Source organism: Carcharhinus amblyrhynchos, chromosome 3 (genome assembly GCF_965287045.1).
Source record: "Carcharhinus amblyrhynchos chromosome 3, sCarAmb.v2.hapA, whole genome shotgun sequence".
NCBI lineage: Eukaryota > Metazoa > Chordata > Chondrichthyes > Carcharhiniformes > Carcharhinidae > Carcharhinus > Carcharhinus amblyrhynchos.
The window spans coordinates 122,717,042-122,744,749 of record NC_137326.1 but is presented as its reverse complement, the minus strand read 5'-3'; the positions used below and the strand labels follow the sequence as shown (position 1 = coordinate 122,744,749).

General features: G+C 41.8%; 1 protein-coding gene across 3 annotated transcripts in view; it reads right to left on the bottom strand.

The window, feature by feature from the left end:
- Positions 1-3,421: 3,421 nt before the first annotated feature.
- Positions 3,422-27,708, bottom strand: part of atp1b3a (ATPase Na+/K+ transporting subunit beta 3a) — a 40,510-nt gene continuing 16,223 nt past the window's right edge. For all 3 annotated transcript variants that reach the window (XM_080185927.1, XM_080185928.1, XM_080185929.1), the window contains 5 exons: positions 15,543-15,650; positions 15,268-15,461; positions 15,129-15,185; positions 4,783-4,860; positions 3,422-4,141 (listed from right to left, as the gene is read on the bottom strand). In XM_080185927.1, the coding sequence (XP_080042053.1) occupies positions 3,974-4,141; positions 4,783-4,860; positions 15,129-15,185; positions 15,268-15,461; positions 15,543-15,650 (605 nt within the window). In that variant the 3' untranslated portion in view covers positions 3,422-3,973. The remainder of the gene's footprint in view (positions 4,142-4,782; positions 4,861-15,128; positions 15,186-15,267; positions 15,462-15,542; positions 15,651-27,708) is intronic.

Genomic DNA, 27,708 nt, shown 5'->3' with positions numbered 1-27,708 from the left:
TAACTTTTGGGAGAGGGAAAGGAAAACTTGAGGGATAAAGCCCTTAAGTTCATTGGTCATATAAAGGCCACTCAGTAAGGCCTTGAGAACTGAAGAGGATGTAAATCATCCGTCAGACAAGAAACAAATTTAAACTCACCAGTCTTAACAAAGATGACTAGAGCAATGCGGATATTTTTCAAGATTCATGTCAAAGGAAGATATTTTATCCCTTTGTACCATGGGCAACTGAGAATTATTCAAGAGAAAAAAGCTAATGAAATATGATCTATATATTACATACATATGAATGAGAAACAGGAGCAGGCCATTCAGCCCCACTCCACCATTCAAGTAGATTATGGGATAATCTGATTGTAACTACATTCCCATCGACCTACGATAATCTTTCACCCCCTTGTTAATCAACAATCTATTTAGTTCTCCCTTAAAAACATTCAAAGAATCATAGGAATTGGGCGCAGGAGTAGGCAATTTAGCTCTTCAAGCCTGCACCATAAGTTAATAGGATCACATCTAAGCATCAATCCTTTTACCTTTTGGTTCACCATAGCCTTTCAAACCCTTCCTAAATAAAAATCTGTCCACCTTTTCCTCAAATTGATTCAAAGTCTCGGCATACACCGTACTCTGGGGGAGTGAATCCCACAGACTCACGACCCTTTGAGAGAAGTTAGTTTCTCCTCACCTCTGTTTTAAATGTGCCACCCCTTACCCTAAAACTATGATCATTGTTCTAGATTGCCCTACAAGAAGAAACATTCTCTCCACTGCTACCTTGTCAATCCCTTTTATCACCATGTCCATCTCAATTAGGTCGCCTCTCAATTTTCTCAACTCCAGGGAGCAAAGGCCTAAATCTCTCTTTCTAAGTTAAACTCCTCATCTCTGAAAGCAATCTGGTGAACCACTCTGATCCACTTCCAATGCAATTACATCCTCAAGGGGACCAAATTGTACAGAAAGATCCTGCTTCCACTATCTTTTGAGGAAGAGAGTGCCAGAGACTCATGGTCCTGAGTGATAAATAATTGTCCTCATTTCTGCTTTAAATGCTCGACTCTCATTTTTAAACACCGTACTCTGGGGTAGTGAATTCTGCAGACCCTGCGAGAGAAGCAGTTTCTCCTAGTCTCTGTTTTAAATCTCCTACACCTTATCCTAAAACTATGACCTACAGTTCTGGATTCTCTTACAAAAGGAGACATCCTCTCCACACGTATCCTGTCAATATCCCTCTGGAGAGGTTAGACTTGCATCCACTAGAGTTTAGAAGGGTAAGAGTCAACTTGATTATAATCTTAAAGATCCTATCTTTGTTATAAGGTTGTAACTCTTTACTCCTCATGTGGTCTCATCAATGACCTCCGCAACTGAAGTATAACCTCCTTGCTTTTGTAAACAATTTCCTTCTAGTAGCTTTTCTAATTATTTGCTGTTCCTGTATACTAGCTTTTTGTGATTCATACACTAGATCACCCAGATCCCTCTGCATCTGAGCTCTACAAACTCTCACAATTTAGATAATAGGTTTTTTCTATTCTTCCTGCCAAAATGAACAATTTCACTTTTGCCTACATTATACTCCATTTGCCCGAACTTTGCCCATTCAATTAACTTGGCCATGACCCTTTGCAACCTTCTTACATCCTCATCATAACTTACTTTCCTACCTATCTTTGTGTTATCGGCAAATTTTGCAACCACAACTTCAATCCACTCATCCAAATCATTTATTGGTACCTTATGGTATTTCACCATGACTTGTAAAACGTTGAGGCCCCAGCACTGATCCTTGTGGCGCATCACTTGTCACATTCTGCCAACCAGAAAAATGTCAATTAATGCCAATTCTCCAGGTGGAATACAGGGGTCTCCTTCCCCCTGGTATCAGTATTTACCTGGACAGCACCCCCGGGAGGGTGGTTGAATAGCGGAACAGACTTTTCTTGAGGCTGCTCACCTTTTACCTCTGGGTTGCTGACATCCTGCATGATCTAGTGAAGATTGGTGGGCTGGAGAGAGTGATATGAGTGTGCTGGACTGGTGTTTAAATATGTTGCCAGGCGCTTCAAACCCACCAGCTGACAGCGGGCAGACGAATCATCTGCCTTTCCACCAGGTAACTGGGAAGGGAAAGTACTTGTGCATTATTAATGAGGTTCCAGGCACTGAACCCGGCCTGGGATCCCACCACTTTGGCTAACAGGAAATCAGCCACCAAAGCCCCCCATCACCCCACTAAGTGTCAAAATGGGAGAATTCCACCATATTTGGATGATACAGTAGTTAGCACTGCTGCCTCACAGCACCGGGGACCCAGATTCAATTCCTGCCTTCAGTGATTGTCTATGTGGCGCTTGCACATTCTCCCAGTGCCTGTGTGGGTTTCCTCCAGGTGCTCTGCTTTCCTCCCACAGTCCAAAGGTGTGCAAATTAGGTTGATTAGTGATGCTAAATTGCCTTTTAGTGTGAGGGGGACTAGCAGGGTAAATATGTGGGGTTATGGGGCTAGGGTCTGGGTGGAACTGTTGTTGTTGGTGCGGACTCAATGGGCTAAATGGCCTCCTTCTGCACTGTAGGGATTCTGTGATCTCACCAGATAATCCAGCCCTGTATGCAGAAAAAATCTGCAGGCGTGGCCCTCACTGATTGGGTTGGAGAAAGCCAGCGAAACTGGGAATTCTGAGTGCACAATCTCCGGTAGACAAAAAAGACAGGGACCATCTCCCTTCCCCCCTGCACCCCACCCCCAACTGATAAGGCAACCCTCCCCAGTGGAGCTCCCCAACAGGGCACCCTCGTTGGACTGCCCCCACTGTTATCGGGGCAGTGCCAAGATACTGCCCAGCTATGACCCTCTCTGCCTGCGGACTGTACTTACCTGTGCGCCTGGCAGGTTCCACCTGGTTCCTGTTTTTAAATGCTATCACAGCAGTGAGGGGGGGTGGTGGGGGGGAGATCCCATTGTGGGGCAATATGCGGCAGGGAAGTCCTTTACTTAGATTAACATTTATTTAAATGAGCTTCCCGACCTTTGTGGGAGGGAACCTTGTTCCTTAACCGCTTTGAGGTGTGATAAAAATCAGAAAATCAGAGCTTACCGGCAAGATTCCCATTTTCCGACTCGTGATATTTTGCACCCACATTGCCATTTTTCACTTGTGGCAAACATGGGCACAAAACCACGGTCAATGTGTGGTTGCTTTGGTCGGGATGAATGCTTCAATTCACTGTGAATGATGGTAAGTGTTAAATAATACGCATGTAGGACACTTACATGAAAATGAGAGTGTGATGCTTAGTGCGTTTGGCTAAAATGATGTCACTGTAGCCACATGGTTTATATCAGCTGCTGCTTTAAAAGGTTCTTGGTTTAGGGACAAAATAAATGTTGGAAACACCAATCCACATCCCAAAAAAAGTTTAAAATCCAGTTTTATTTTCTCTTTTCTTCATACAGGTTTTAAGGCATCTGCACGAAAGACATAATTCTGCAAAGGTTATAAAATCATTTACGGTCAGCCTGGGGTATCATTTGATCTTGCTTCCTAAATTTTCCATTCTTCTATGTGAAAGTTAACCTGTGTTAAGTTCATTAAATATGTACACAGCAACAGCACATCAAGCTTTAGACATTCACTTGGGGCAAAAATCACAGCACAAGAAGGACAAAGACCGCCATTATTCAAAGTTATAAGTAGAGCTATTTACAGGTCCCTTATTATGGCATGATGTCTTAATATGTGCGTAAACTGATCCAACAGGGGGTTGGGCTGGGGCAAGGCAGGCAGCTATGTATTTAGGATTTGTTTTTAACACTTGATATCTGGAAGCACAACATGATGCTACCATAAAATGCCATCTAGCTCATACCCCCTTCAAAGTGGTCACACATCTACAATGGCAGGTCCAGCGCATTATAACAAAACAAGACAACAAAGTAGTCATCGTGCAAGCTCTCCCATTCATGCTATTCTGTTACGTGAACTCTGAAAGCTACTCGACCCAAGAACCGGTCGCGGTCATCATCATTCTTCAGATTGGCACCAGTTATTTTGCACTCAATCATTAAATCCTTGTTGGTATCGTTGGAGCCCAACATTAGTTTTACAGCAACTAGAGGCTGTGAGTAGTTAACCTACAAAGGAAGGACAAAAAAAATCAGGCATTTATATATTTTCATTTCACCTCTTCCAGTTAATGTTTTAGCATTTATCACTAGATCAGAGTTGGATTTCCCCAACTCCATAAAAGGAAGCCAGCTGATTATGTGTAAAGCTGGTAGTGATGGTTGACGTGACAAAACATAGGAATCAGGAGCAGAAGTAAATTTAACCCTTCAAGCCTGCTCCACCATTCAATCAGATCACGGCTGATCTCTTCCTGACCTCAAATCCACCTTCCCACCTGTTCCCCATATTCCTTTAACCCACTTTTTAAAATCAGAAATATATCTACCTCCTTCGCAAAACCATTTAATGATTCAGACTCCGGCGCGCTAAAACAAACTTTCGCTTGGCTATTTCCACAGACTTGTAAAAGGCAGCACTGCACAGGTGTAGGAACAGGAGTTAGCCATTCATTTAGAGCATGGCTCCAATTATCACCTTTGTTCATAATTGCTGGAAGCCCTTAGCTAACAAAAATCTAACAACAGTCTTGGAAATATCAATTGATTCAGCATGCACGGCCTTTACGAGCAGTCAATTGTATTCTTGTAGGTCAACATAATAAAAACAATGTCAAAGAAATGTAGGATTAAGATTAAAACAAACTTACATGGGCTTTTTTGCCATAATATGGATAGTACATTTTATCAAATGATCCAAAGTATTTTACATCCACTTGTGGTTCTTTCTGCATAAAGAAAAGCAAAAGTTTACAATACTTCATATAACAGTTAATTTAGTTAGGATACTATTACTTAACTGATCAGAGGTTCTGGGAGACATATGATGTAGATGTTAGTTTAGAAAGCAAACTATAGATTTAATAATACACCTACATATTAACATTGTGAATTGAGGACGGGGCAGTATGGTGGTTCAGTGAATACATGTAATATACTCCACTCTGGAGCAGAATGGATCCCCAATGAGTTAACTAGCCTTGGCTGTTCATCAGAGACTGAGGGAAAACGACACTGAACATCAAGTAATATTTATTATTCCTGAGTGATCACTCACAAACAAAAGTCAAAAGGTCAGAATCTCACTGCAGGAGCTACGCTTTGACAATTAGAACTAAATCTAATACACATTGGCAGATTATTTTTCATTGAATTTCTATAGAAGTACAATTGGAGTTAAGGAACCACCTTGCCACTCCGTGCTAACCATCATCACTAATTTATAAGATCCTAAATTGAGGTTCATTTTTAAAAATTTTGTACATGGACATGTACATGTACACTTTTCAGCAAAAGCAATGTCAGAACTTGCAAATTGATCTTTTCCTTGGCAGACACATGTGTTCAGATTTACTAGAGTGTTATTGAACAGAACATGAGTGATTTTTCAAAAGAAAATGATAACACAAAATATGCATACTTAGTCCATAAACCTGAATGTTATACACGGGCATAGAACAGTACAGCGCGATACAGGCCCTTCGGCCCTCAATGCTGTGCCGAGCTATGTCCAAACCCAAGATCAAGTTATCTCACTCCCTATCATTCTGGTGTGCTCCACGCGCCTATCCAATAACCGCCTGAAATTTCTTAAAGTGTCCGACTCCACTATCACAGCAGGCAGTCTATTCCACACTCCAGCCACTCTCTGAGTGAAGTGTATACACATTAGGGTTCTAAAATTCAGACTAGGAAAGCAGCAAAGTTAAGATTAAAAGATAATGCTTCTAACTTGAAGACTTCTCATTTTGAATGATATAAAATCCAAAACCATTTAAGCAAACATTAATCCAAATCCTGTAGATGGCACAGATTTAGGCACCAACCTTTATAGTTTAGCAAAGACAACATTTAGCACAATCCTGCCAAAAGCAATCTTTTCCACATTTCCTACGCAACATCGCTTAAAAGAGATTGGCCAGGTAGGATTCATCCGCTGCTATCCTGAGTTTTGCTTTCAAATATCAAACTTCTGTCTTGCCTTAGATTTTTCGTATACACCATCCCCTTCCTAAATTAAGTGGGTTAAATGGTAAAGCAACTCATTATAGTACGGCTGCAAGCAATTAAACTTACAATTGAAAGTTTTAATCTGCTAATTTTGGTTCTAATTAGATCATAGAATCATGCAGCGCCAGAAAAGGCTCTTCAGCTCATCGAGTCTGTATGACACATTAGAAACACTAAGCTCCCACCTAATCCCATCTACCAGTACTTAGCCCATAGTCCTAAATGTTACGAACTGCTAAGTGTTCATCTAGATACTTTTTAAAGGATGTCAGACAACCTATCTCTGCCATCTTCCCAGGCAGAGCATTCCAGACCGTCACCACCCTGAGTAAAAATTTTTCCTCCCATCCCCCCTAAACTTCCTGCCTCTCACCTTGAACCTATGTCCCCTTGTGACTGACCCTTCAACTAAGGGGAACAGCTGCTACTTATCCACTCTGTCCATGTCTCTCATAATCCTGTACAACTCGATCAGGTCACCCCTCAGTCTTTCTCTGCTCCAATGAAAACAACCCAAGCCTATGCAACCTCTCTTCATAACTTAAATGCTCCATCCCAAGCAGCATCCTGGTGAATCTCCTCTGCACCACCTCCAGTGCAATCACATCATTCTGATAATGTGATAACAGCACTCCAGCTGTGGCCTCACGAAAGTTCTATACAACTCCATCATGAGTTCCCTGCTTTTGTAATGTATGCCTCAACTGATAAAGGTATGTGTCTCATATGCCTTTTTCACCATCCTACTAACATGCCCTTCTGCTTTCAGACATCTGTGGACAAACACACCATAGTCCCTTTGTACCACAGAATTTCCTAGTGTCCTACCAATCATTGAATACTTTCTTATCAAATTACTCCCTCCAAAATGTATCACCTCACACTTGTAAGAAGTCTGACAACACCAGGTTTAAGTTTAGTTTACTATCAAATAAATCGGTTGGACTTAAACCTGGTGTTGTCAGACTTCTTACTGTGTTTACCCCAGTCCAACACCGGCATCTCCACATCATCACCTCACACTTTTCAGGGTTAAATTCCTTCTGCCACTATCTGCCCATTTGACCATTCCATCTATATCTTCTTGTAGCTCAAGACACTGCCTCACTGTTAACCAACTGTCCAATCTTTGTGTCATCTACAAACTTACTAATCCTACCCCCCACCTAGTCATCTTTATGATGAATAAAAGAGGGCCCAATACAGATCCCTGTGGTACACCACTGGACACTGGCTTCTAGTCACTAAAGCAGCCTTCTGTCATCACCCTCTGTCTCCTACAACTAAGCCAATTTTGAATCCACTTTACCAAATTACCCCTGTTTTCCATGTGAATATACCTTCTTTACAAGTTTCCCATGGGGGACCTTATCAAAGGCTTTGCTGAAATCTATATAAACTACATTGATTCTCATCTATACAGCTGGTCACCTCCTCAAAAAATTCAATCAGATTTGTTAGGCATAACTTCCCTCTGACAAAGCCATCCTGACTATTCCTGATCAAGCTTTGCCTCTCCAAATGGAGACAGATGCTCTACTTCAGAAGTTACTCTAATAGTTTCCCTACCATTGACTTATGACTTACTGGTCTGTAGTTCCCTGGTTTATTTCCAAAACCCTTAAATAGCAAATCCATATTAGCTGTTCTCCAGTTGTCTGGTACCTCCCCCGTGAGGTCAGAGAGGGGAGCCCCTGTAATCTCCTCCTTTGCCTCCCACAGCAGCCTATGTTACATATTTTTTAATTTATTCATGGGACATGGGTGTCGCTGGCTGGCCAGCATTTATTGCCCATCCCCAGTTGCCCTTGAGGATTCATCTGGATCAGGAAATTTATCCACTTTTGAACACCTCCTATACCCTATCCTTCCCTTTGTCAATTAGCTCAAGAACCTCAGTCTCTCTCCCTGAATTCCATACCATGTCTTCATTCCCTTGGGTGAAGACAAATGTGAATTATTCATTCAACACACTACCAATGTCCTCTGGCTCCACCCACAAATTGCCTCCTGGTCCATAATGGGCTTATCCTTTCCCAGGTTATCCGCTTCTCATTGATCTACTTATAGACTATCTTGGGATTTTCCCTACTTGACCCTCTTTGCATTCCTAATTGCTTTCTTAAGCTCTACGCTGCACTTTCTATACCTCGCTAATGCCTCCACTGATTTGCTCCCCTTGTACTTTTTAAAGTCATTTCTTTTCCTTCTCATTGTAGCCTGAATATCTCTGGTCATCCATGATTCTCTGGGATTGTTATCCCTACCTGTCACAGTAGAGGGAACATGCTGGGCTTGCACCCTCCCCATTTACTTTCTGAATGCCCTCCACTGCTCTTTTGTAGATTTTCCCATTAGGAGCTGTCCCAGTCTTGGCCAGATCCTGTCTTATTTTACTAAAATCCACTCTCCCCCAATACAAAACTTTTTTTTTGCAGCTTGTCTATTTCCTTGCCTAAATTGTACCATGTTGTGATGACTATCACTAAAATGCCCCCTCACCACTTCCTTAACTACCTGTCCAGTTTCATTCCCCAGAATCAAGTCTACAATAGCTCCCTCCCTTGTTAGACCCTCCATACAGTGATTTTAAAAATTCTCCTGCACACGTTTCAAAAAATCTACTTCATCCAAGCCCTTAACACTATGTATATCCCAGTTAATGTTGGGAAAGTTGAAATATAATAACCCTACTGTTAATGTTTTTACACACCTTCACAAACTGAGTACATATTTGCTCCTCAGTATCCCTCTGACTATCTGGGGGGTCTAATATAAACACCTATCAATGTGGCTGCCACTTATTTATTCCTAAACGTTACCCACAAAACTTCATTTGATACCCCCTCCAAGATACAATCTCTCCTTACTGCAGCAACTGACTCCTTAACTAACATAATGCAATGCATCTTCCTCTTCTACCTCCTCCCCGTCTTGCCTGAAGATTCTATATCCTGAATGTTGAGTTGCCAATCGTGTCCTTCCTTCAAACATGTCTGTGATGGCTTCCATTTCCACATGTCAATCATTGCCCTCAACTCATCCGTTTTACCTGCAATACTCCTAGTATTAAACTAGAGGCTATCCAGCCTGGCCTTAGTTCCTTACAACTTAATGCAGCAGCACTCCCTCTTATTTGCTGTGTTTCTGTGGCCTTATTCTGTTAACAGTCTGTATCCCCTCCCCCTCTGAACTAATGTGAAATTAGTTCAAACTCCTCCCATAATAATTGACATAATTATTGCACCCATCTCTTTCAAGTTTATTATTAACACTATTAATCACCCAAAATCCAGCATAAAGCTTATTCCCATTTACCCATTTACGAATTCATACAAATATTGTGCACTTTTGACATAACTTAGTATTTATACACAGACACGTCAGGACAACTTGATCATGTAGCCATGGCTGCACTGAAGTTAGCACGTAGACAAAAGCGACTTGAGTGCAGAGAACTTTAGAAAGTTTAACTCCTTTTTTGATAGTAAACAGGGACAGCCCACAGCAACAGGTGATAAATGTAACTGTTGGCATGAAAACTGATGTCTGCTATGTGTCAATTAATGCTTCCCTCTGACAATGTTGTTGAGCCTGTGAATTCACCACACTCCTTTGATCTGATTTATTATTGTCACATGTACTAGTATACAGCGAAAAGTCTTGTTTCTTGCACACTATACAGAAGGAAAGAAGAGAGTGCAGAATGTAGTGTTGCAGTCATTGCTAGGATGTCGAGAAAGATCAACTTAATGAGGTAGATCCATTCATAAGTCCGACGGCAGCAGGGAAGAAGCTGTTCTTGAGTCAGCTGGTACGTGTCCACAGACTTTTGTGTCTTGTTCTAGATGGATGATGGTGGAAAAGAGAATTTCCGGGGTGCGTGCAGTCCTTGATTATGCTAGCTGCGAGGCATGCAAAGTGTAGACAGAGCCAATGAGTGGGAAGCTGGTTTGAGTGATGGACAGGGTTTCATTCATGACCCTTTGTAGTTTTTCACAGTTTTGAAGCAGTAACTTCAGTCAAAACTGCATCAAAGAAGAAACTACATTCCTTCTTGAAAGAGGAATATGATAAGGCAGGTTATTGGAATTTATATCCAGCAACCAGAAAAATACTGTTAGGTCTGATACCCTTTCTTGTTCCGAAGGTCTAGTTTAAATTACGTGGGCTGTGCACTCTGGTACCTTGTGCTACAATGCAGGGAAAAACTTTTAATATTCCTTCACATGACATTCCAAGCTCAGGAGACAAGGCAATCTTAAGAATAATCCAAATTACCTAGTACGATGGATTAAAGAACTGTAAAGACTAGAAATTAATTGTAGTTAACTTCTGCAATTAACACATTCACCCTTCTGTTGATTCTCTAATGTGCATTCATCACAGTTGTTGCACAGAGGATATCTGTGTGAAAATAGAAGCTCGGATTTTCTAAATTACTTAAATTTTCTTTTCCTCTGATACAACCTCACCTTTTGGCTCCCTAACATTTTTGGGATTCTCCCAAGTTCAGGATAGTAGGCCTCATTATTTCCCTCTCTTCAAATCACAGCTGATCCAGCCTTCATTCTCAGCCACCTCAATCTTTCACAAGTTTCAGTGGCTCTCTCTATCCCAGATAACGGAATAAGCTTCTTGTCCTCTGCCTCACTCCTCCTTACTCTGTAACCTCCTTCAGCCTTATATACCATGACACGCTCTCCACCTATGCAACACAGACTGACTTGTCATTTCCTCTACTCCACCATCAACATCCATCATCTCCACACACTCTGGAACAATTTGATCTCAGTCACCTCAATAATTTTATTACTGCCTTCAAAACAGCCTGAATAGCCCTTTACCTTGTTATCTCCCTTCTCCATGCACACCTACTTTCCACAGCTCTGTAAGCTGCTCTCCATGGCATGGAGGCACAGTGGTTAGTACTGCTGCATCACAACGCCAGGGATCTAGGTTGGGTCCAATTCCCAGCTTGGTTCTGTGTGTGGAGTCTGCACTTTCTCCCTGTGTTTGAGAGAGTTTCCTCCAGGTGCTCCGGTTTTCTTCCACAGTCCAAAAGGCGTGCTAGTTAGGTGCATTAGCCATGCTAAATTCTCCCTCAGTGTAACCCAAACAGGCACTGGAGTGTGGCAATTAAGGGATTTTCACAGTAATTTTCATTGCAATGTTAATTCAAATCCATGGAGTGTCAAATTCATACACTCAATAAAATAAATCCAGAGTTTTTTAATTAAAAATGTTTTATATTTTCTATTTTATCCCCTCATGTATTTTTACATCATTTATTTGTATAAAAAGCGAAGGATATTCAGTACATTTTACTTCCTACTTTGCTGTCTATGAGAATTCTTCAATTTGATTGGCTAGTTTGCCTGCTTGAGGACATCACTATTGCAGGAGACTGATGACTTAAATTGGTGCCAGAATCAAAATAACATCGGGAAAAGTGAAATCCATGCCACCAAGATCGCTAGATCTTTGTGGACAACCTTATTTAAGATCAAATGTTGTTACTTCACCACTCATCCCAAAATCTGGGCCTTAATGCAATAAGCCTATCAGAAATCAGTGTATTCTCCAGCATAGCACAGTCAATGCCACTGGAGATCTGCCTGTTTCGATTTAGTTTTGGGACAATCTGCATCCAGCCCCACAGGCTTGACTCTCACTGCACGTTTGTGGAGCCCATTTTATGAGTGGTTTAAGGTAAATGCCTAAAAAATGTTCGACCCCTTAACTTATAAATTAAAGATTCAACACCTGTAGAAGGACTGCTTTGACAAATAAGTCATCTCATGAACCCACCAGATTCTTCAACAGAAGCAGAAGGTTTTCAAATTTTTTTTATATTATCACCTTTGTGTGAAGTCAGGAATTCGCTTGCAATTCCACATGTACTACAATTGCTCACTATTATCTTCTCCAGACACCCATAGCCTGCTCCAAACCCAATCCAAGGGCCACCACTAGTAACACATGACTGGTATCAGCATGGTACAAGCCACCTGTGAAAGCCCAACAAGTACCAGCCATATGGCTTCTTTACTGCTGGATCAGAACCTTTAGTTTTGAGTCAAGTGCCAGGACTTGTTTGTCATTAAAGGAGCATTCAACAGGCTGATAATCAGCTCAGGAATCCTTGCACCACTCATTCACTATTTTCCCAGTGGTTAAAAAAAACAGTCTCGGAGTGAAAACACACTGAAAGAAAATTCAGTATGCAGACAGCTACAAAGTTGCATTGGTATCTACAACATAAAATGGATTTGGAAAATTGTGGCCAAAACACTTTCATCAAGAATAAAGCAGGGCCAATAACTTCTGCTCCAATTCATTCAGACAGCAAATCCTGGTACTGATTCTGCTCCTGAAATTTACAGCATCTCTAAACCAATCTTCTGCTTTTTTCAAATCTTGTCATATTACCACACCTTTTGGACTTGCAGCATCATTCCTCTTAACATTTCATCAGTCCTGTCTGTGAGACCTTCCCTTTTGTTCTTTTCTGCCTCTGAATTGGTTTGTAACCATCTCTAATGTTTGCGAGACAGAAGGTTGCCGACTCCAAAACATTGAGCAGGACTTAATCCGGCCCGATGCAGTGAGAGAGATGGTGCCCTGGGCCAGTTAATTGTGGGCGCGGTGTCAGTCTCCTGGCTGTGAGAAAAAATCGTTGATGATCCCATTGACACAAATTATCACTGAGATCACTGGAAGTTAGCAGTGGCTCAGGGACTGAACAGGAGTCAGATGGCTTTTCCGTACCCCCGGAATGCCACCCAGCAACCCCTACGGGTTAGCCAGCAGCCAACCACGTTGCCAAACTTCCTGCGTTCAAACAAGGGATCTGACAATGGAAGAGGGGTGGGGATGAAAGCCACCCCCTGCCCTTGCCCCTAACTCTCTTGTCTGCTCCCTCCTGTGGCTCCAATCTACCCTCCCAGCGCTGCTGCTGACACTGGCTTCAGATTGGCAGGCCATTCTCGAGATGGGATTTGTGTCACCCAGACACTAAATCTTGGGGAAGGCCTAATGCTGGTCAGTTCAGTGCCTGAGAGGCCTTAATTAGGGTGGGCTACCGCCAAGGGAGCAATGCAGGTTTTGCAACAATTCTTCAACCAATGGACTCATATGGGAAAACATTAATTCCATCCACTCCGTGTCTCTCTCCACAAATGTTGCCTGACCCACTGAGTATTTCCAACATTTTCTGCTTTTATTATGGATGACAACTAGGCTCTGGGCCTAGCCTGGAGGGAAACAAGTAGAAAAGACACCTTTGGTTGTTATCATTTTCTACTGATCATCCCTCAAATACAACAATTGCTGAATCAGCTCAGCGGCACATTGGTTAGCACTGCTGCCTCAAAGCATCAGGGATCAGGGTTCAATTCCTGGCTCGGGTGACTGTCTGTGCGAAGTCTACACATTCTCCCTTTCTGTCTGGGTTTCCTCTGGATCCTCCAGTTTCCTCCCAGTCTGAAAAACATGCTGGTTAGGTGCATTGGCCATGCTAAGTTCTCCCTCAGTGTACCCAAACAGGCACCAGAGTGTGGTGAAGAGGAGATTTTCACAGTAACTTCACTGCAGTGTTAACGTAAGCCTACTTGTGACATTAATAAATAAACTTTATCTCCAGCGTGCACTGAAATGAGTGTTTCTCACTCTTTAAGTTGGCTACTCCTCTATTCTCTCTGCTTTGCTAACCATCTCTTATTCCAATTGCCTCTCATATGCTGACTTTCATTGTAGAAGTCCTTTTCTGGGTTTCTGATATGTTATAAACTTCTGAACCTCTCCCACTTTCCCTTTACTCTCACCTGTTACGGAGATCTGGAGGCAGACTCAGAGCTCCAAGTCTTTGAAACTGTAGGAAGGATCTTGACTCTTTGATGGTGGAACCTGAGGCACATCATGCGTGCGATGAGTAGGCAGGTCGGGGACGGAGGATGGGGGCTGGTGCTTGGGGATCAAGCTTGGGCTCAAAGAGGATTTGGGAAGCTGGGACTCAACTACAGAGCAATAGTTTGATCAGGAGTACAGGGACTGATAACCACATAAGCAACATTGCATTAATGGTCAAATAGTTGGGATGGATTAAAGCAGATCTGCAGGTTATAATGCACGACTATAGAAAAGAAAAATCTTCACATAAATACTGAATAGATATTTTCCATTATATAAACACTCATATGAAATTATAATACCCAATTATAATTCTATAAATAACTAAGCTTTCAATTTATTATATCTGGTAGATGAAAGACTTCTTAAACTGTTTACAAAAAAGAAACAAAAATCATACATAAATTAGGTTCCCATTGAAATGAATATAACCTTAGCCAGTAATTAATATTGCAAACACATACCACTTCAGGACTGAGGGTCAGACTGCCAGTGCTAAGGCTGCAGCTGATCTTGGAGAGACCAGTGCAGAGACTGCATAGTCTATAGCTTGTGGGCGTGCTAGGAGGGGAAAGGAGCTTTGGGGTTCAAGCAAATCAGACAGATGGATGATAAATTCAAAAGCAAAAGCTTAGAATTGGGAAATAGGCTTAAAAATATACAATGGAAAGTATGGTTCGAGAGCAAAGTATCCTGCAAAAAGATAGGAGACGGATAGGCTTGTGGTATATTTTCAGTAACGAGGATAACAATTTCTCTCGAAGCCACTGTTACCTTGTTTGAACTGTGGTATATTGTCACTCAATTAATTCTGGTGGACTGGGGTTTGAAGCTTTGAATTTTAAAATCTGGAAGTTCCTTTCATATATTTATTTATAAAAGAATGAAGATGACTTGTCTCGATTTGAGGGGCTGGAAGGAATGGAGGACAACGCAGGGTGGTGGGGAGAACAGAACCATCCCATGCCCCTCTACGTTGCTCACCGCAGCAATCAACTGAGTCCTGAACACAATCAGTGTCAACTGAAGATTTTTTAATGTAAAACCCCAAAGAAGAACACGGTTTATAACTGACCTTGGATGTACAGTTTACAATAGGATTGTTCCCCGCACCTGCTTGTAATCCAATTATCTAGAAAAATAATTGTAAGATTTAGTTTCAAAGCCAGCTTTTAAGGATGCTTTCAAGCAGGTATGTCTTAAGGAATACTTACTCTATTCATTTTAACCAGGACACAAGGCTTTCCCTCATTATAGCCAAAACTGCTGTTGTTTACTCCAGAGCAGTCACCCAGCATCGTTCGGTTAAATTGACATGCCTTTTTTATCAATATATGGGAAGGCTGTGTGAGGTAGTCTCCAGGGTGACAGATAATATTTTTTTGTGCTTGTATCAAGTCGTCATAAGCTATTGAAAAGAAGTATTTCAAGAAGAATGAATTAAGCATACAAGGAATTCTAGAAAATACTCAAACTGGCCAATACTTACGTTTTAGAAAACCATCGAGAGCAGTCACGTATTTTTCATAAGACTTGGCGTCAGATTTGTTAAATACAATTTCCAGGGAAGAACCTACTTTTGGTCTAATCATAAGACCTATAAGTAAAGGGAATAAATTGAAATTAGTTGTTTGAAATATCCAGGGACATTCCTTTCTTCCATTCTGGACAAATTCTGATCGTTACTGTGTCAAAGATCTTTTCGCTGGCCCAGGCTTTGCAATTGTAATGACGACGAAATTGTCAACATTTACCCAATATTATACCTTTGGAACTGACAGCAACATCTCTAGTCTGTATATGCACAGTTAAACATGCTGAAGTTGCTGTCAATGATCCTATTCTTCTTCCCCATTGGGTGCATTGCTAATATTCCCCAACCATCATCATGCATTCATATAGAAGATCCATTAAAACGATGAAATGTTGCACTTTAATGCTATTAATCTTCTTGTACAAACTTTTGAAAAAGTTACATGTCGTTGAATGGGTTTTCTAATGACATACTAAGTTCATAACTGCTGAACACCTTTGCTGGTCCTCAAAAACTATGTTTGTGAAATGTCAACTCCTAGATTTGGATTTTTAAAATTCAGATGTTTTCATAGAAACCCTACAGTGCAGAAGGAGGCTATTCGAGCCATCGAGTCTGCACCAACAATAATCCCACCGAGACCCTATCCCCACAAATTTACCCCCCTAATGCCGCTAACCTACACACCCTGGAACACCATGGGGCAATTTAGCATGGCCACTCAACCTAACCTGCACATCTCTGGGCTGTGGGAGGAAACCCACACGGACACGGGGAGAATGTGCGAACTCCACACAGACAGTGACCCAAGCCAGAAATCGAACCCAGCTCCTTGGAGCTGTAAGGCAGCAGCGCTAACCACTGTATCACTGTGCCACCAGTTTTAAAAGTATGATATTTCAGCTTGGTGAAAATCATCATTTCTCACTTTCAAATCACCTTACTTCCCATACAGTCTGCTAACTGACCAGCCACTGCCTATTTCTCTCTTCAACAAAATATTGGAACAGAGTCTGGTGAAAAGTTCTAAAACACTCCGATGCACCTTTAGAACAAACATGGTCACTCTTAGTGAGGATTAACAATCTTGGCATGAATTAGGAAGTATAAAACAGTTGAATGTGTTCTAGAAATTAGACCCAAATATATGGCTGCATTTTCAGTACACCAAAACAAAAGTCTTAGCCGTACCAGGTCAGAAAAAGAGGTGCTGCAATCAATGTTCCCTCCAGCCGTGCACCAGTCAATCCCTTGTGAGCACGGTCACCAAAAAGCTTAAAGGACCCACACACCATTAAAAAAACAGGGTACGTTGGTTGCCAGAGTGGAGCTTTTTATATGAAGTCTGTACTTCTAAAAGTGACAAAGGCTACAACAGCTTATAACTAACATTTTGTCAACTCAATGTTGAATCAGGAAAATTACCATAGATGTACGACACACAAAAGAAAAGGAAAATTTTCTGGAAACATGATGAATATCAAACTGAAGACTGGGAAAGATATTCTATATGGAAATTCCGATGTAAATGATTCAAATGTGTCTCCTCTCAATGAAACCTCAAGAATGGATAAAACCTCAGCGTATCAATCATAAAATCCCTACAGTGCAGAAGGAGGCCATTCGGCCCATCAAGTCTACACTGACCACAATCCCACCCAGGCCCTACATTCCCATAACGCCATGCATTTACCCTAGCTAGTCCCCCGATACTAAGGGTCAATTTAGCACAGCCAATCCACCTAACCTGCACATCTTTGGACTGTGGGAGGAAATTGCAGCACCTGGAGGAAACCCACGCAGACACAGGGAGAATGTGCAAACTCCACACAGACAGTGACCCAAGCCATGAATCAAACCCGGATTTCTGGCGCTATGAGGCAGCAGTGCTAACCACTGTGCCACCGTGCCGCCCATCTTCTGAGACATGTGAAAACAAGACTAATCTGGGACATGACTGACAGCTGAGACTGCTGAAAAGTCCCACTCTCAATCCAGATTGAGAATAGCCCAATGAAGTAGATTTGCTGATTCTGCATGGTAACACACAGGTCAAAACTGCAATTTTAAAGGGTAAACAATATAAGTTTACAAGAACATACAAACTTAAATAACTTGACAGTTTACTTGGAACTAAACATATGCCTGGGCTGTTGAAGCAAAGAGGAGTTGTACCTCTTCTCTTGCAGAATACCACTTTATCTCACTTGTTGGAGGGTGATTGTTGAAATAGCAGCAACATGGATTGTGAACATTCATGCCACATTGCCCCCATAGAGCTTGAAGCAGTTTTCCTGACATCAATGGATGAAATGCTTCCAATGGCATTTTCCACTTTTAATATGAACATTTCCCTGAAGGATAATCAAGCTCAGACTTGAATTGTATTCGGACTGTATTTCTCGGACTCATCCTGTCAAATCACTCATGCTCAAAACATCTGACCTTTTACTGAAGACTAGGCACATGATTCAGGAATAGCTAATCTAAGTGTACATCAAATTCTTCTTGCATAAACAAAGCTGTTGATGTGACTATCAAGAAGCCATTGCCAAAGACATATCAGGGATAGTCAGCATGGCTTTGTCATAGGCAGGTCATGTCTAACAAATGCTTTGAGATGTGTAGGCAAGGGTAGTTCAGTCGATGTAGCTTATACGGATTTCAACAAAGTCTTTAAAAAGGTCCCACATAGGAGATTTGTAAAGAAGGTAAATTCGCATCAGATACATGGTAATTTGATAAAATGGATTCAAAACTGGCTCAGTTGTAGGAGACAGAGAGTGATGACAGAAGGCTGCTTTAGTGACTGGAAGCTGGTGCCCAGTGACGTACCACAGGGATCTATGTTGAGCCCCCTATTATTTGTTATTTATATAAATGACATTGATGACAATGTGGGGTGTAGAATTAGCAAGTTTATGGATGTCACAAAGATTGGCTAGTTGTTTAACAGCAAGGCAGAATGTCTTGGGCTACAAGATACAGACAGAATGGTCAAATGGATTGGTGGAATTTAACCCTGAAAAGTGCGAGGTGATACACTTAGAAGGAGTAATTTGACCAGAAAGTGTTCAATGAATGGTAGGACCCTAAGAAGTTCTGTGGGTTTGTCCAGGGATCTCTGAAGGTGGAAGGGCATGTTAGTAAGGTTGTGAAAAAGGCATATGGGACACTTGCCTTTATCAATTGAGGCAGAGATTACAAAAGCAGAGAAGTCATGTTGGAGTTGTATGGAACTTTGGTGAGGCCACAGCTAGAGTACTCTGTGCAGTTTTGGCGGCCAAATTATAAGAAGGATGTGATTGCATTGGAGGGGATGCAGAGGAGATTCACCAGGATGCTGCCTGGGATGGACGTTTAAGTTACGAAGAGAGGTTGCATAGGCTTGGGTTGTTTTTATTGGAGCAGAGAAGACTGAGGGGTGACCTGATCGAGGTGTACAAGATTATGAGGAACATGGACAGAGTGGATAGGGAGCAGCTGTTCCCCTTAGTTGAAGGGTGAGTCACGATGGGATATAGATTAAAGGAAAGGGGCAGGACATTTAGGGGAAGATGAGGATAAACCTTTTTACCCAAAGGGTGGTGACAGTCTGGAATGCACTGCCTGGAGGGTTGCCTCACATCCTTTACAAAGCACCTGGATGAGCACTTGGCCCATAGCCTTGAATGTTATGATGTGCCAAGCGCTGGCAGATGGGATTAAGCAGGGGAGTTCAGATGCTTCTAATGTGTTAGTGTGAACTCAATGAGCCAAAGGCCTCTTCTGTGCTGTATGATTCTATGAGGCGGTGTGCTACTCACTGTGGCAAGATCTTGTCCTGCCATTGTCAATGGAGTTTCCTGCTGAACACCCATCTTGCTGCTAGGAAGCCCGTGGCAGGGGTGCACCATTGGTGGGACTGTAAGCTCCCATCAGCGTGAATGCCAGCAGGATTTTGGTGGTATTCAACATCAGATCAGATGGCTAGCCAATTTGGAGGACAATTGGATGACGTCTTAAACTTCTCCTTATGAACTAAGACATTAAGTGCAGAGATTCAAGATAGACAAAATTCAATTTAATTTTCAGGACGACAAAGTAACAGAATAGAACTTCAGTTTTCTTGCTCTTGAGTGATCTCTTTAATAGCTCCAGTCTGTAACAGCTTGTGTATAGAAGAGTGTACACAAACCTATGCTCAAAGCCAAGATTTTCTCATTGCCTTCTAAATCTGTGACCCCTACAACATTTAAGAGCAACAACAGCAGATGCATGGGAACATGCGTCTACGATTCTAACATCACTCTGAAGTTCCCCTCTGAGTCACACACCACACTGACTTGGAATTATATCATTGTTGCCTCACTGTCATCGAGTCAAAATCCAGAAGCTTCCTACCTAACAGTCCTGTGGATGTATCTAAATCTGATTGACTTCAGTGGTTCAAGCAGACAACTTACCTCCGCTTTCTCAAGGGCGGTTAGGAATGGGATTAAATGCTGGCTTTCTCAGCATTGCTCAAATCTGACAAAATGAATGAATGAAATGAAAGTCTCCATCATCAATGCCTCTAAAGGAACAATTGTTCAATTACAGCAGAAGTCAATTACATAAATATTTAAGAAATAGGAACTGGAGTAGGTCAAAATAGTCCCTTCAGCCTCACCCACCATCCAGTAAGATCATGGTTTATCTTCAGTTTGACTTTTCTACCCATTCCTCATAGCCATCCTATACTTCAAAAATCTATCCATCCCGGCATTTAATATTCTCAATAACTGAGCATCTACAACCCTCTGGAGTGAGAATTCCAGAGCTTCACAAGCCTCTGAGTGAAGAAAATTCTCACCTCAGTTCTAAATGATCATCCCCTTATCTTGAGACCGTTCCCCACAGCTCTAGACCATCCAATCAGCAGAACCAGCTGCTCAGCATCTACCCTCCCAGCACTTTAATATGTCTCAATGAGGTCACCCCTCATTCTTCTAAACTGGCCCATTCTACTCATAGGATAAACCCAGGAATCAGTCTAATGAGCAATTGTTGCATCCCTTCTAAGACAAGTATATCCTTCCTGTGGTACAGAGAACAGAACTGTACGCAGTATTTCAAGTGGGCTCTCACTAAAATCAAGTGCAACTACAGCAAGAATTCCTTACCCTTACACCCCAACACCATTGCAATAAAGGCCAACCTACCATTTGCTCTTTCAAACTTCTTGTTTTAACTGCATGTTAACATTCTGTTTTTCATGTACCTAGGACTCCCATATATGTGCTAATAATGCTGAAAGTGGTAGCAGGGAGGCTCCTGGAGGTTTGCACAGCTCCACCCAGGGCTGCCCGCATGGTCTCTCAGAAATGATGCCCAGGCAAGGCTCCCTGCTAGTACCAGGGGCCTCAGAAGGAGCATTATCCTGAGGGCATACAACCCTACTGACTGGCATAATGCCAGAATGCCTAATGTGTATGTCGTTTGGATTTGACCAGGACTGTTACTGCATCCTCAAAGGCAGGGCATAGGTTCCAGTGCCATCTACACAAAGGGTGCACTATATTTGGGGACTGTAATGGCAATGACTCTGAGTCTGCCACACAACAAGGAGATGGAGCAGAAGCTACAGAGAGTGAAAGCTCTGCACAATGTCCTCTGCCTAACTGAAGCTGGAGTCCACCAAGTGTAAGTGCTGCCCATCCCCACTGTAATCACAACCTGAAAAATAGACAATTCTTTGCCATAACAGTATCTCACTATTTAAATAGTATGCCATTTTGCAATTTTCTCTACCAAAGTAAATAACCTCACAATTCCTCACATTACTCTTCATCTGCCATCTCATTGCCAACTAGCCTAATCGGTCTCTATCCCTTTGCCTCATTTTGTCCTCTTCACAGTTTACTTTTCCATTTAACTTTATATCATCAGCAAACTTGGATACATGAGTCTCGGCTCTTTCATCTAGGTCATAAATACAGATTGTAAATAGCTAAGCAGCAATCATTTTAGAAACCCAATATGAACAATTTGTTTTCTGTTCTTTAACCAATCTTCTGTCAACACCAACTTCATGCCCATTTGTCTTGTAGAACAGCATCTGGCACCTTACTGAATGCTTTCTGAAAATCCACTGGTTCCCCTTTACCCTGCTAGTTACATCATCTTCATGGATTTGTCAGGCATGATTTCACTTTCATAAAAGCAGGCTGACTCAGTCTAACCATGTTATCATTTGCTTGGTGCCCTATTACTAATTCCTTAATAATGAGGTCCAGCATTTTCTGACAAATAATGTCAGGCCAATTGGACTGTAAGGTCCCTCCCTTTGCCGGATAATGCTGTTACATTTGCTGACTTCCAATCCACTGAGGCCACTCCAGAATTTTTAAAAGATCATAAACAATGCATTCATTCTACGCAGCTACCTCACTTAGAAGCTTAGGATACATGTCATCAGACACAAGGGATTTGTCTGCTTTTAGTCCTATTCACTTCTCCACTACTTTTTCTTTACTAATAATCAGTTACTTTAAGCTTCTTACTCTCATTAGCTCTCGATTCCCCCCTATCATTGATAGGGTCTGTCTTCTAGCATGAAGACAAACATAAAATATTGGTTTAACGTCTCTCCATTTTCTTATTCCTGTTATAATTTCTCCTGTCTCAGGCGTTAAAGGGTCCATGTTTACTTTTGCATTCTCTTACCCGTCTTAAAAATAACTCATCCTCCACCATTAGGGGAACCCACGGCGGGAGGTTGCTGTTGATGGGAAAATCCTGCTGATGGCGTAATGGCAGGAAAACTTTGGGCTTTGTTTTTATATGTCTTGCTATGTTATTCTCTGTATTTTCGCCTTTTGTCAGTTTTTTTTGGTTACCCTTTGCTGGTTTCTAAAACTTCTTCAATCTTCGGGGCTTACTAATCTCCTTGGCAATATTACAAGCTTCTAATAGTAATCTAACATTTTCCTTAACTTCTTAAATTGGCCACAAATGGATCACTCTTCCTGTGGAGCTTCTTATTTCTCCACAAAGTATATATTCATTGAGAATTAAGAAATATTTATTTTAACATTTGCCATTTTGTATGTAGCTTACCAATCTATCTTAGCCTATATGATACTCATCCTGCTTGATTCCACTGTGTGTTGGTTTTAGGAAACTATCTTGAAAGCATCCGGTGGACTTGTCCTCCAGACTATTTTTGTCCATTTGATTCGTCCAAATTATGATTAAAGATCCTGATGATCATTGGATTGCATTTAACAAGCTCTTCCTATTTCTTGGTTTACACTTTGTACAACAGTACAGCTAATATTAAGGGGCCTGTAAACTACTCACAAATGTCTTCCGATCCTTCTTATTTTTAACCTCTACCCATATTTAGTCCAGCCAAAAGATTCCCTTGTTACTGTGTTCATGTGCTCCTTTATTACCTGGCAACCATTTCTCCTTCTCCAAATGTTATGTACCCTGGGAGTATTTAGTTCCTAAACTTGGTCACCTTGCAACTGTGGGTGAGATTTTATGGTCCCATTTCATTACCATACAGATGAATGTAGAAAAGAATTACTGCTGAGTAAAGGTGGAAGTTCTGCTTCTGTTTCCGCCTCTAGCTATTTTCAGTGGAGTGGAGATGGAGGGGAAGGGGAAAATAGGAGTGTGGGCACCCCACGTATTTCTGGCATTTCAGAACCTCTGAAACTTTCATCAAAATGGCTGCATTTTGGAAACCATCTTAAATCACACCTGCAAAGTAATGGTGTGAAACCATGATCAGAAGTGGGAAGACTATAAAAGTTGTATTGCCTCCTTAACAGTTCATCATGAAATGCTGTAGGCTGAATTAAATCTGTGTTTACTAAAGTAACTGATGACAATGCTGAGGTTGGAAAATGTAATTGACTATTAAAAAAAATTGGTTGCCAGGTTGTTATTTCTGACAACTAACAAGCTATCAAGTGAAAGATCTCCACTGTAAAAGGAAAAATGTCTTAATATGCTCTTAGAATAGATTATCCACTGGGTAAGGTGCTATTCTACATTGTACATTATTGAAAGTCCAGCTTAGTGTAAGGACCAGAGCTAATTGTTTGAACGTTCTCGTACTCTGCTCATACGTAGTAATGACTATTAGATCAAACTCAATTCCTTCTAGTTGTTGCTTTGAGCATTTAGATAAAGCACCTTTAATTTAAACTTTCCAGCTTTTTTTCCCTGATTTGACACTGATGTGCTAACATTGTCCTTTCAAATCACAATCTGCCATTGTTACCCAGATTGCTACACTGCTCTCCAGCTTTGATTTATCTTTTAAATGTATATATTTCCCTACAGCTGAACCCACTCCCCCCCCCAAGTATATCCTTCTCCATTCTTTTTAGTTTAAAGCCCTAATTATTCAATTCACCCACACATTGGCACCAAGCTGCCTTCAGTAGAACATACCCCAAAGAATCAGCTCCCTTTTTCTCCAGTATGCATGTCATTGCCCCATGAATCAAAACCCCCATCTCCCGTAAAACCTTTTGAGCCATGCATTTATTCAATTTTCTGATCTGTTTGATCCCTGTACCTATTTGTTTTGTTGTTGCTTTTAAGGGAAGTCTTTATGATCATTAAATGGAAGCTTTAGAGAACGTATTTTCATTTGTGAGAAACCAATGTCAAGGATAATCAGGTATTCATTAATAAGCCAAAAGGAAATTTACCTAGGGAATGGTTAGAATGAGGATTTTGTTTTACCATTTAAAGGGAAGCCAGACAAATACAAGTGATAAAGGATTAGAAGGTTACATTCATGGGGATTGATTGAACAAGGGTCTCAAGAGGTTTGTGTGGATCATAATGAACATGGACAAATGACCTGTTTCCCTGCTAGAAATACAAAACTTAAGTATTTTCATTCAGAGTTAACCAGGCAGTAATGTCAGCTCATCCTGCCCATGCATGGTCTTTCTTCATAAATAAAGAGTCTCAGCTGCCTTTTGCAGTTATCCAGCTGGAGACTGTACCTACTTAAAATCTAACATTAACCTAACTCCCAACCACTCAGGTAGTGCACCCAGACAACATTTTACTGTATATCGAAGAACAAAAAGTGCAAGATTGGCCATTTAGAGACGGCCACCAAAAGAGACAAGGGGTTCAATGACATAGAGACACCAATGTATAGGGGGGAGGAACTAATGGCCTGCATCAGCCCCCCCACCAACCTTCCAACTTCCAAGATGAAAAGTCAGTAGAAGTCGACATGCTCCATGCCGACCCGCCACGCAGCCATAGCATACTGCAGGCATGGCTGAAAGGAGGGCTGAGTGGGACTTCCACACCTCATTGGAGAGGAGGTTTCGCTGTAGGTTTGTCTGGCAGCTCCATCAGTCTCAGCAGCGCCAATAGCATGTTAGTGGCAGCTGCTGGTAAGTGCAGAGTCTTGGGCAGAGTGGGGTGGGGACTTAAGACAGGTAGAAAGGAGGAGGGGGGTGGAAAGATTCGAACTTAGGGGGCCACCCTGCCATTGGAAAGGGCAGCCCCCAAAAACTGAATCCCTTCCTCTCCTGTCCTTTGAAGTTTCTTTTTACAAATCGGGCTGCCCACTGCTGCCCAGGCCAAACATTTTATGGTGTAAGCACTGCATTATCAGAGTCAACTGGTTTCTTGACAGGACTAATTAATTAGTCCTTGATTGCTTATTTGAATGTGGAGGCAGGCTTCCAATCTTAGCAGCACCCCCTGCCCCCCCAGGGGCGTAAGCAGGTAGGCGTGGGGTGGGCATGTAAAATACAACCCAAAGTGTGCAAAAAAGAAAAAATATGGCACAATAAACAAAATTGCCCAACGGACTGAAGTCGATTTGACTTGAATTTGAATGGGTGCTGAATGTTTCCCATTATGGGAGGGACTCGAAATGGGGGGCACAGTTTAAAAATAAGGGGTCAACAGAAGAGTGAACTACTGTCCGGGTGCAGGGCAAATATGGTGCCCAGAGGTTGGAGTCTACGAGGTGACAACAGGATGAACAACCCTACCACGAGGTTTAACATGTTTCTTATTTTTTTAAAGTTTATTTACTAATCACAAGTAAGGCTTATTTTAACACTGCAACGAAGTTACTGTGAAATTCCCCTAGCTGCCACAGTCAATTTCATCATTGTTCAGGTCAGCCTGTTCAGGTCAATGTACCTAAGCAGCATGTCTCTTAGAACATCAGAGGAAACCGGAGCACCCCGGAGGAAAATGTGCAAACTCCGCACAAACAGTGACCCAAGCTGGGAATCGCACCCGGGTCCCTGGCACTGTGAGGCAGCAGTGCTAATCAGTACGCCACCGTGGCTGCTGCATTGTTAGGGAGCTGAACAAATAGAATTAACAATGCAGAACAATAATGGGAAACATTTAATAAGATGATCAGACTGCAAGGAAAATATATTCCACTAATAGGAAAGAACAAACCAAAAACTGGTGGCACTTCATGGGTGAATAAAGATAAAGGAACAATTGAGTGTTAGGCAAGAGGCATACTTCAAGTACATAGACAGCAGAGGAGCGTAGGATAAGAGAGAATATGAAGACGTTAGTAGAGAAGTTAAAAAGGCATGAGGAACTATGAAATTAAATTATCCTTGGAACATAAAACAAAACAGTAAATTATTTTAAAGGCAGATCATCAATAAAAAAGGGAGGTTGGGATGGAAGGAGGACTATGAGGGATACTCATGATAACACCACAGGGATGATAACACCATAGAGAGATGGCAGATATTAAATAATTATTTTGCTTTGGTATTTATAAAGGGAGACGGAACAGGTCGACATGACACTGAATGAAGAAATGCCTAATGAGGTAAATGCATTTCAAATTTTAAAAAATAGATATAAAGCTCTGGTTTGAATGGATTGCATTGACATATATTAAAACAACCCAAAGAGATAGCAGAGGCATTAATACTCATATTCAATAAAACAATAGCAAGGCCTGAAGGATTACTGATGTAATTCCTGTACGCAAGAAGGGAGACAAAGTATGATCAAGGAATTATAGATCAGTCAGATTAATGTCATAAGTAAGAAGAGCAGTAGAATCTGTAATAGTGAAGCTAATAGAAGAATATCTAGAAATGAGGAACTTAATAATTAGTTCGAAATCAGATTTCAAAAGGGTAAATCTTGTTCAACCAACCATATTGAATTTTTAAGGAGGTAACAGAGAGAACATACAATGGTAAATAATTTATCTAAATTTTCAAAAGGATATAACAAGATGTCTCATAATCGACAAATAAGTAATGTTGGAGAATATGGACATGGGGACAAGTACCAGAATGGATTGCGAGATTGCTACTGGACAGAAACAGAAAGTGGGAGCAAAGGTTAGATATTCAGAGTTCCAGAAGGTGGAAATGGTTTCCACTAGGATCAGTATTGGGACCATTGTTGTCTGTAATTTACATTAGTGATTTGGACTTTGGCATCAGTAACACAGGCCGCAATTCTCCCATTGCGGCCTGCAACTTTTCTGATGGGCTGAGGTGGGGGATACGCATCGTTGGCCTTGTACTGGGATTAGCTTATGCGCTGGGAACGCATTTGCATCTCTGAGCCGGCAAACAGTCACTGGTCAGACCATGCTGGAAATCGGCAGGAAGACAAGTAAGTAATTTGAATCTTCTTTAATATGTTTTAAATATGTTTATCAGTTCGTTATCAAGAACTTTCAAGTCCCAATCGAATCTCCCACCTGCCAGGAGTGCTTCATTCCAGCGGGGTTTAGAATAACTCCACACATTCGGGGAACGAGCAGGAGACCCCACCGGAATGAAGCGGGGAGCAATCGGGGCCCTCCAGATGGTCAGGCACTGGGGGTTAGGGCCCCCTGGGCATAGTCACCCTGGCAGTGCCAGCCTGTGCCCCTTGGCACTGCCCAAGGGGCAAACTGCCCATGTCCAGGAGGGCAGAGTGCTAAGGGGGTGGGGCTATTGTGGCAGGACGTGGGGCAATCAGTCGGGGTGCAGGTGGGGGGGGTCCTGCTGCCACTCTATAGATAGGATCAGTCTGGGATGGAGGGAGGGCAGCAATTGAGGTGGGCTGGTCTGACCCCGGGGGGAAGGGATTTTGTGTGTGCGTGTGTGTGTGTGTGTGT